The sequence below is a fragment of the Rhinopithecus bieti genome, unplaced genomic scaffold (assembly GCF_001698545.2).
Source record: "Rhinopithecus bieti isolate Rb0 unplaced genomic scaffold, ASM169854v2 scaffold_35859, whole genome shotgun sequence".
Classification (NCBI taxonomy): Eukaryota; Metazoa; Chordata; class Mammalia; order Primates; family Cercopithecidae; genus Rhinopithecus; species Rhinopithecus bieti.
In genome coordinates this window covers 409,458-419,111 of record NW_016814962.1, presented here as the reverse complement: position 1 = coordinate 419,111, position 9,654 = coordinate 409,458, and the positions used below count along the sequence as shown (strand labels likewise).

At 55.5% G+C, this 9,654-nt stretch overlaps 1 protein-coding gene across 4 annotated transcripts in view; it reads left to right on the top strand.

Annotated features, from left to right (window-relative positions):
• BRF1 (BRF1 general transcription factor IIIB subunit) overlaps positions 1-9,654 on the top strand; it is an 80,320-nt gene that overhangs the window by 20,085 nt on the left and 50,581 nt on the right. For all 4 annotated transcript variants that reach the window (XM_017852829.1, XM_017852827.1, XM_017852828.1 and 1 more), the window contains exon 3: positions 5,620-5,793. In XM_017852829.1, coding sequence (XP_017708318.1) covers positions 5,620-5,793 — 174 coding nt within the window. The remainder of the gene's footprint in view (positions 1-5,619; positions 5,794-9,654) is intronic.

Here is a 9,654-nt window from a genome sequence, read left to right as displayed (position 1 = left end):
CGCACACCCGGGCTCAGGGTCACACGGGCTGTATCCACACACCCGGGCTCAGGGTCACACGGGCTGTATCCGCACACCCGGGCTCAGGGTCACGCGGGCTGTATCCGCACACCCGGGCTCAGGGTCACGCAGGCTCCACCCACACACCCGGGCTCAGGGTCACGCATCCTGTACCCACATGCCCAGGCTCAGGGTCATGCAGGCTCCACCTGCACACCCGGGCTCAGGGTCATGCAGACTGTACCCACACACCTGGGCTCAGGATCACGCAGCCTGTATCTGCACACCAGGCTCAGGATCATGCAGGCTGTATCCACACACCTAGGCTCAGGATCACACAGCCTCCACCTGCACACCCGGGCTCGGGATCACGCAGACTGTATCCGCACACCTGGGCTCAGGATCACACAGCTTCCACCACACACCCAGGCTCACGCTGGGCAGTGCATGTTCTGTGGGTTTAGACGAATGCGTAGTGACGGGTAACCACTGTTACAGTTTCATACAGATTGCTTTCAGTGTTCTAAAAATCCCCTGAGCTCCACACATTCATCCCTCCTTCCCCTGTGATCTTTTCGCTGGCGCTTGGTCATGTGGTTGTAGAGCTGGAGTCACACGCTGTGCATCCTGTCACTGTGCAGCCTGTCACTCAGCCATGGGCATTTAACTGTCCTTCCGGTCTCTGCACAGCTTGCGGCCTCTTTCTCTTCAGTGGTGAGTCATATTCCACTGCCTAGGTGCGCCACAGTGGGTTTATCCTTTCACCTGCTTGCTGAAGGGCATCTGGGCTTGGGCGATTATGAGTGAAGCCGCCATAAACATCATGTGCAGGTTTTTCTGGGTGATTGCTGGACCGTGTGATGAGAGTATGCTTAGTTTTGTAAGAAACGGCCAAACCCTTTTCCAGAGCACCTGAGCCATTTTGCGCTCCCACCAGCAAGGAAGGAGAGCTCCTGTGGCTCCAGTCCTCAGCATCTGGTTCGCCAGTGTTCTGGGTTTTAGCTGTTCTAGAATGTACTTTTTTGGAGCATATCAGTAGTTTATTTTTTATTGCAGTGTTGTATTTTATGGTGTGACTAGACCACAATTGATCTCCTTTTCCTGTAGATGGACATTTGGGGTGTTTCCGTTCTTCGCTGTGCACAGGAAGCTGCTGTGCGTGTTCTTGCACATGGCCCTTCGGTGGACACGGGTGCCCCCTCCTCTTGGGAGTTTACCTGCGAGTGGGTTTCTGGTCCTGAGGTCTGGATGTGCTCATCATTAGCAGATTGGGCCACAGGGTTTTCTGTAGTGGTTGTACCAGTTCGTCTTCCCACCAGGAAGCAGTGCAGGAGAGTCCCAGTGGCCCCACAGCCTTGTTCACATGTGGCATTGTCAGCCTTTCCAATTGTCTTTCTGGTAGGTGTGTAGCACACTCACTGTGGCTTGAATTTGCTTTCCTTGGTGAGTAATTATGGCCACAACCTTTTCTCATGCTTCTTGGCCGTTTGGACATCCTTTCTCTGTGAAGTGCCTATTGGCATCTTTTGTACATGTTGCTTTTTTAAAATAGAGTTGTCTTTTTCTTACAGATTTGTAGAAGTTCTTTATATATTATGGATTTAAGTCCTTTGTTGGATATACATGTTTCGATCCTCCTCCCATGTCTATAGCTTGTCTCACTCTCTTAATGTTGTCTTTTGATGAACAGAAACCTCTGAAATTTTTTTTTTGAGACTGGGTCTCACTCTGGGGCCTGGGCTGGAGTGCAGTGGTGCAGTCGCTACTCCCTGCAGCCTCAACCTCCTAGACTAGAGCTGCCCTCTTACTTCAGCCTCCTGAGGAGTTGGAATCACGTGTACATGCCACCACATCCACTCATTTTTTTAATTTTTCTTTTTTTTGAGATGGAGTCTCGCTTTGTTGCCTAGGCTAGAGTGCAGTGGCGGAATCTTGGCTCACTGCAAGCTCCGCCTTCCAGGTTCATGCCATTTTCCTGCCTCAGCCTCCCGAGTAGCCATGACTATAGACGCATACCACCACGCCCGGCTAATTTTTTGGTATTTTTAATAGAAACGGGGTTTCACCGTATTAGCCAGGATGGTCTCAATCTCCTGACCTCGTGATCCACCCACCTCAGCCTCCCAAAGTGCTGGGATTACAGGCATGAGCCACTGTGCCCGGCCACATCCACTCATTTTTAAATTTTTTATTTTGACATGGAGTCTCGCTCTGTTGCCAGACTGGAATGCAATGGTGTGATCTTGGCTCACTGCAACCTCTGCCTCCCAGGTGCAAGTGATTCTTCTGCCTCAGCCTCCCAAGTAGCTGGGATTACAGGCGTGCACCACCATGCCCGGCTAATGTTTGTATTTTTTAATAGAGACGGGGTTTCACCATGTCGGTCAGGATGGTCTCCATCTCTTGACCTTGTGATCTGCACGCCTCAGCCTCCAAAAGTGTTGGGATTACAGGCGTGAGCCACTGCGTCCGGCCAATTCTTTTTTTTCAAAATAGAGATGGGGGGTCTCACCATGTTGGTCAGGTTTGTCTTCAACTCCTGGGCTCCAGTGATCCTCCCACCTCAACCTCCCAAAGTGCTGGGATGACAGGTGTGAGCCACTGCACCCTGCCAGAAATTTCTTAATTTTAATGAAGTCCCAGTGTATCAGTTTTTATGGTTAGGGCTATTTGTGACTTGTTCAAGAAATTCTTACCTACTCCAAGGTCTAAAGATACTCTTGTGTTTTCCTCTAGAAGCTTTATGGCTTTATACTTGACGTGTAGATGCAGATATGCCTCAAATCTTTTCTTTTTTTTTGGAGACAGGGTCTCACTCTGTTGCTGCCCAGGCTGGACTGCAGTGGCAAAATCATGGCTCACTGCAGCTTCAACCTTCCAAGCTCAAACAGTCCTCCTGCCTTGGCTGGGACTACAGACTTGCACCACCACACCCGGCTGATTATTTATTTATTTTAGCAGTTGGATATCACTATGCTGCCCAGGCTGGAATTGAACTTGTGGGCTCAAGTGATCTACCTGCCTTGGCCTCCCAAAGTGCTGGGATTACTGCAGGCATGAGCCACAGCACCCAGCCTGAGTTTACTTTTAGAATTCATTCTTTGGAAGGGAAGTCTAAGGAGACTCACAGGCTATGGCTAGCTAATTAGTAGTTGGTTTCTATGTGAATATCTGTTTATTAATAACATCTCTGGCCAGGCCCAGTGGCTCATGCCTGTATCTCAGCACCTTGGGAGGCCGAGGTGGGCGGATCACGAGGTCAGGAGTTTGAGACCATCCTGGCCAACAGAGTGAAACCCTGTCTCTACTAACAATACAAAAAATTAGCTGGGTGCGGTGGCGTGTGCCTGTAATCCCAGCTACTCAGGAGGCTGAGGCAGGAGAATTGCTTGAACCCGGGAGGCAGAGGTTGCAGTGAGCTGAGATCGCGCCACTGCCCTCCAGCCTGGCAGCAGAGCGAGACTCTGTCTCAGAAAAAAGAAAGAAGGTGGTAAAAAATACCTTACTGCAGTCCTCGTAAGCCCCCCATTTTAGTCCTTTTGGGCCGCTGTAACAGTACACCACAGACCAGAAAGGTGAAACGGCAGGAATGTGTTTCTCACACTTCTGGAGCCGGAAAGTTCCAGATGGAGATGGGGGAGACAGCTGCCTCCTCCCCAGCTCTCTAGTGAGGGCCGCCTCTGGCCTACAGGCAGCTCCTTCTCACTGTGGCCTCACGTGGTAGAAGAGCTGGGCTAGTTCTTTGGGGTCGCTTTTTTAAGGGCACTGAGCTGATCATCAGAGCTCTGCCTCCTGACCTAGTCACCCCAAAGGCCTTGCATCTTAATACCATCCCCGTAGGGGTTAGGATTTCAACATAGGAATTTTAGGAGGAGTCAGACATTCAGACCATAGCTCCCTTGCATGCTGGGAACATGAGCTGGTGCCTGTGGGGTCAGGGCTTGGGATCGAGTCCCAACCTCAAGTGTGTGGCCTCCAGAGAGTACCTCTCTCTCACCTTTTATTACAGAATTTTCCAAACATACAGCAGAGAGCTGGTAGGTAAGGAGCCATAGCTTCAGCGGGTCACCTGTCAGCTGACTCTGTTTCCCTCTGGGCCTTGCTGGGCCACGGGATGGTCTGTGCTGGTGTGTCTGGCTGGTGCTGCACATGCACAGCTGGCAGCCGGCACGGTGCCCTTTCTGTCCGTTCTGTTGGGGTCTTGGCTCTGACCAGGCCTCAGCTCTGGGGACAGTGACCAGCCTTCCATGTCAGTTCAGCTGGACTGCAGGCCTCAGAGCTGTATGAGCTCCAGGCAGGTAACCTTAGGTGCTCACGGTGGCAGGGCCACAGCAGGGCTGGGGCTCCGTGTGGTGCTGCCGACTGCCAGGGGCCTGGCACAGTGTGAGGCTTGACTCAGACCTGCCAGACTGTGTACCCTGGCCACCAGCTTCCTTGGGATGCAGGCTCAGCAGCTGCCCACCTCTGGCTGCTGGTCATCATTAGTGAAGTTTGGCGTGAGCAGAACGTCAGCCCTCACCTTCTCCAGCTCATGTGCCCTTATCAAATAAATCTGGGAGGTCAGTTTTTGACTTCATGGGGGATGGAGGCTGCCTTGGGTAGTCTTTGCAGGAGGACTGGGGGTTTGGGTGCCAGAGGACACAGTGGGAACTGGAATCTCCACGACAGCAGCTCTCCTCTGCATCGAGCTGTGACCCACCGTACATGTCCTCTGGGTACCCCATGGGGCTTATTGACTGGAGCACAGATTGCCTGCCCACGGCACCAACTGTACAGACAGAAGTAGGGGCAGTGAGGTTGGCCCAGTTGCTCCCCACACAGCCTGTGCTCTGCGCCTGCGCCCTGCGTTGGCATTTGTTTCCCAAGGTTCCTCCCGCCTGCGGGGCAGCTCTGCCGCTCCCCTCCTGATGCCATCATGTGGCCCGCAGCTTTGGGAAGGTCTTGCTCCAGGGGGACGCGTGTGCTCGGATGCTGCCGTCCTGGCCACCTCCAGCACCTCGCAGCCCCTAGGAGGGCGCAGTGGGCCTCTGGTCTGCTGGGCATGCCCTTGCCATGGCCCTCCCTCTGGGCAGGTGCAGGGGATAGCTCTAGGCTGGCCCTTTCTCAGGCCAGGTGGCTGGCTCTTAGAGGAGAGGCTGGTGGGGGCTGGGCTGAGCAGAGTGGGCCCTGCTAAGAAGGGAGGGGTGGGCTAGCCCAACCTCTCTGCAGCTGGGGAAGGAGGTGGCGCTGGGGCATGTGGCTGTAGGAAAAGGGGCATTCCCACCGTAGCCCAGGACAGTCAGGGGCGTAGCACCTGCCAGCCAGCCCAAACCAAGCCCTTGCCAGACACGCTGCACATCAGAGCCCCGGAGAAAGGCACATTCAGCCACACCACACATGCCACCCAGAGCCTAAAGAAGGGAAACACGCAGAACAGGATCTCATGGCACGTGGAGCTCACAGAAAATTCACATTTCAGTGTCTGTAAATAAAATGTGATTGGAACCCAGAAAAAGTGAGCTCAGAAACTTACAAGGAAAAGCACAAATCTGTATTCTTAAAGTTGCTACTGCAGCCGTGTGATACTTTTCATGTTCTGCGGGAACGTTTGGCTAAGAGCTGTCTCGTGCTGTGTCCTAGGGCGGCGCCACATCCATCACCTGGGGAACCAGCTGCAGCTGAACCAGCACTGCCTGGACACCGCCTTCAACTTCTTCAAGATGGCCGTGAGCAGGCACTTGACCCGCGGCCGGAAGATGGCCCACGTGATCGCCGCCTGCCTCTACCTGGTCTGCCGCACGGAGGGCACGCCGCGTATCCTTTGGTTTGAGAGCCTCCCAGAGGGCCCCATCTTGATGCTTAGTTGGCTCCCCTCAAATATTGGGACTTGGTAGTTGCAGTAACTTGGTGTTTGTCTTCAATTGAAAAACACCTTATTGGAAGAACTGTTTCAGTTGATCCAGGGCTTTCTGAAGTTGGGGTCTCCTTTTACTGGATTGAAGAACTGGGGAGCTGGGCACCTGCCTTCCTCCCTCAGCCCTTGGGCATGCAGAGCGAGGGTTCTATTGTTCCCTGGAAATCATGCCCTGGATTCTCCCCGCTTGTGGACCTACTGCGCCTTGGGTGCTGTATCCACGTCCCCTGTAGTTCAGGCCGCCCTCTGGCCTGAGCAGGTGGGGTCCTGCTGCTGAGTGGGCTGCAGCCAGGCGTGCGCTGAGTGCTTGCGGCTGTGGACACCGTGACTGCGGGCAGTGGGTGGGGAGGCCACGGACCTTCAGCGGTGTGCAGCTTGGCCTTGTGCGTGGACACTGTGACTGCGGGCAGTGGGCGAGGAGGCCACCGACCCTCAGTGGTCCAGCTTGGCCTTGTGTGGAGGTGCCAGTGTCTGGTGTTCTCTTGCACTGCTCTCTGCATCTGGTCCTGTGTCCGCTGCTGCCCTCTGCAGACACGCACATGGGTCAGGAACTGCCTTCGGCCTCTTGACAGGGGAGCCCAGAGCCTTCTAGCCTCCTCCGCTCTGTGCTGTGCTGTCCACACCTGCTGTGCACCTGCATCTTTACCCTGCTCTCTGGGACCTCCCTTCACCTCCCCCTGCCCCTGGCATGGAACCCCACTTCCTGGTCCACACCCTCCTCATCTGGTTGGAGGGTGCCTCTCGATCCTCTGCAGGTGCTTCCCCCTCCTGCCCCGTGGGTCTGGGTGGGCACGGGCGTGCCTGCGGCCACATGGTCTGTCTCCAGCCTCCCCTGCCGTCGGCCTTGCCTCCAGCGTTCTTACTGGGCAGGCTCCGTGGCCCTTCTGCTCTGGCCCTTGCCATGGGCCAGCTGGGTGGGACTTTAGGCTCCTTGCCTCTAATCTCCATGTTCAGAATCCTCACGGCAACGGGTGGGAGGCCAGCAGGCCTTTGCTGGTCCGACAGCCTCCTGTCCTGAGCTTCTGTTGAATCTAGTCGTTAATTTCTCTTCCCTTCTTATCTATTACTCGGCCTGCCACAGTGAACCCATCTGGTTATCTCCTCCTTCTTTTGCACATGGCCATCTTTTCACTTTGGGACAGCACCTGATCCCTTCTTCTCTGTTACTCGGCCTGCCACAGTGAACCCATCTGGTCATCTCAGCCTTCTTTTGCGCATGGCCATCTTTTCACTGTGGGACAGCACCTGAACTTTAGCTTCCAGCAGAGCTGTTTCATTTCTTTCATGTTTTCATTCCTAAGAGCTCTCTGTGTTTTCTGAATCTTTCTTATAATCTCCCATCTTCGTTGGTGTGACATCGCCTCACCTTGAGCTCTTTTCCGTCCTGGTCTGTGTTTTTCTGGTTGGTCCCCCTCGAGGGGTGTCCTGGGTGCCAGGTGATCCTGGTGGTTTGCTTCTCTTTTGAGTGGGGTGCAGGGAGGCTCCTGGAGATGGCGAGCTGGGTAACCTGCTGACTGTGCCTCTGGCCAGGCAACTCTCAGTATCAGGATCCTTCATTAAAATGTTACTTTTTTTTTTTTTCCAGACAGGGTCTCGCTCTGTCACCCAGGCTGGAGTGCAATGGCAGTATCTCAGCTTACTGCAACCTCTTCCTCCCAGCTTCGAGTCATTCTCATGCCTTAGCCTCTTGAGTAGCTGGGATTACAGATGTGCACCACCTTGCCTGGCTAATTTTTTTGTATTTTTAATAGAGATGGGGTTTCCCCATGTTGGCCAGGCTGGTCTCGAACTCCTGGCCTCAACTGATCCACCTGCCCTGGCCTCCCAAAGTGCTGGGATTACAGGCATGATGAGCCACTGCACCTAACCCTTAAAATGTCCTTTTAACATTTTGAAATTTGTCTTTTCTGCGTAAAAGCGCTTAACGCACACACGTCTTTAGGGATGATAAGTGCCCAGGCAGCCCAGTGAAGGCTGAGAAACAGAACCCACCGCCACGTCCCTGCCCCACCCTGCCTGCTGTCTGCTCATCCCAGCCCCAGCTCCACCCTGGGGTCCCACTGAGAGGCCTGCTCCGACCCTGCTCTCTTAGGGGCAGACCGAGGCCCCGAGAGAGAAGCTGAGCAGAGTCCAGGGTCAGCACCTGGCTGTGCCTCCCTTGTGTTTGTAGGAACTGTGTGGGGACCTCTGTGGAGCAGGGCCTAGGGCGGCACTGGGACCCCGGTGTCAGCAAGGTGGGGTGGCACCGTGTCTGTGCTGCTGCCTCACCAGGCCTCCTGTGGGGGGACAGATGCCCTGGGACGTGGGCCCTCATGGGGTGATGACAGGCAGGATGGAGAGGAGTCCTGCGGCACTGCTGGGGCTGCCTCTGAGCCTGGCGGGACCACATTTAGCCACAAAGTTCCCACATGCCCCAGCAGTCCTACTAGGTGTCTGCCCGAGGGGAAAGAGTACCTGCATCTCCCCCAAGGCTCACACACACACTGCTCGCAGCAGCCGCGTCCAGGAAGCCACCCCGTGTCCCCCAGGCGTTCGAAAATTAGATCCTTGTGGTGGTTGCTCAGCTCTGGGGATATGCGAAAACCCACTACCCGCTGCTCCATGAACAGGCAGGTTTGTGGCACGAACTTGTACCTTGTAAAGCTGCTAAGGACAAGACAACTTGGAACAGGGCTGTGCTCACGGGAGACCGCACTCTAGCCCCTCTGGCTGCTGGTGGCTTGGTGGGGCTCCCTTCAGCATCCTCAGAGGATGCTCCGGGCTGGTCTCGGGTAGCCGTAGCCCTCACTTCCCAGCCCATCCCAGCTGTGTCGGCGCTTTATAGGGAAGTGGGTCAGGCCAGGTGTAGCATGTCCCGCTCTGCCCTCCCTTCAGGTTGCTGGCAGCACCGTGCCCTAGGCCTGCCAGCCAGAGCCCCCAGACCCATCCTGTACATGTCTGTGTCTCTCACCGCGCTCCTCGTTTTCTCTTGCCCCTGTGCCTTCTCCCTCCCTGCTGACCTGCATTGGCTCTGTGGCCGCTGTCCTCGCCTCCTGCAGCCCCAGCTCGCTGGCTGGGCTCATGTGCTGCCTCAGTTTCCTCAATAGCTCACCCACTTCCCTTCCACAGAAAATCCCCCCAGGAGACGGTGTGTGCAGCCAGGCTCTCTTCTCCGAGACGGCTGCCTGACCCAGCCCTGCTGCCTGCGCAGCTCCCGCTCACCTTCTGGACTCGCCCCCTTCAGTCAGGGCACAGCAGCACCCACCACCCCACCTCCACCCTGCTGTCAGCAGGACGTGGAGGGTCCTGTGCAGTGAGCTCACATTGTGGGGTGCATGGCCCCCACCCCGGGCGAGGCCCCCCAGGATCCTCCTATTGCATCATCCAGCCCATGGGTGGGACCAGTGCCCTGAGTCCAGGACTGGATACAAGATGTCCTCTCAGAAGGAACAAGGGCTTGATTTAAGAACATCCAAGCTTATTCCTCCTCCTGCCCACCCTTCATTGTTGCCCACTCCTCAGTGTGTCCACCATCACCCCGAAAGTACCGGGGGCTGTGCACACTCACCTCCCACACTCACCTCTCACACTCACCTCCCACACTCACCTCCCACACTCACCTCCTCTCACACCTCCCACTCACCTCCCACACTCACCTCCCACACTCACCTCCCACACTCACCTCTCACACCTCACACCTCTCACACTCACCTCCCACACTCACCTCCTCTCACACCTCACACTCACCTCCCACACTCACCTCCCACACTCACCTCCCACAC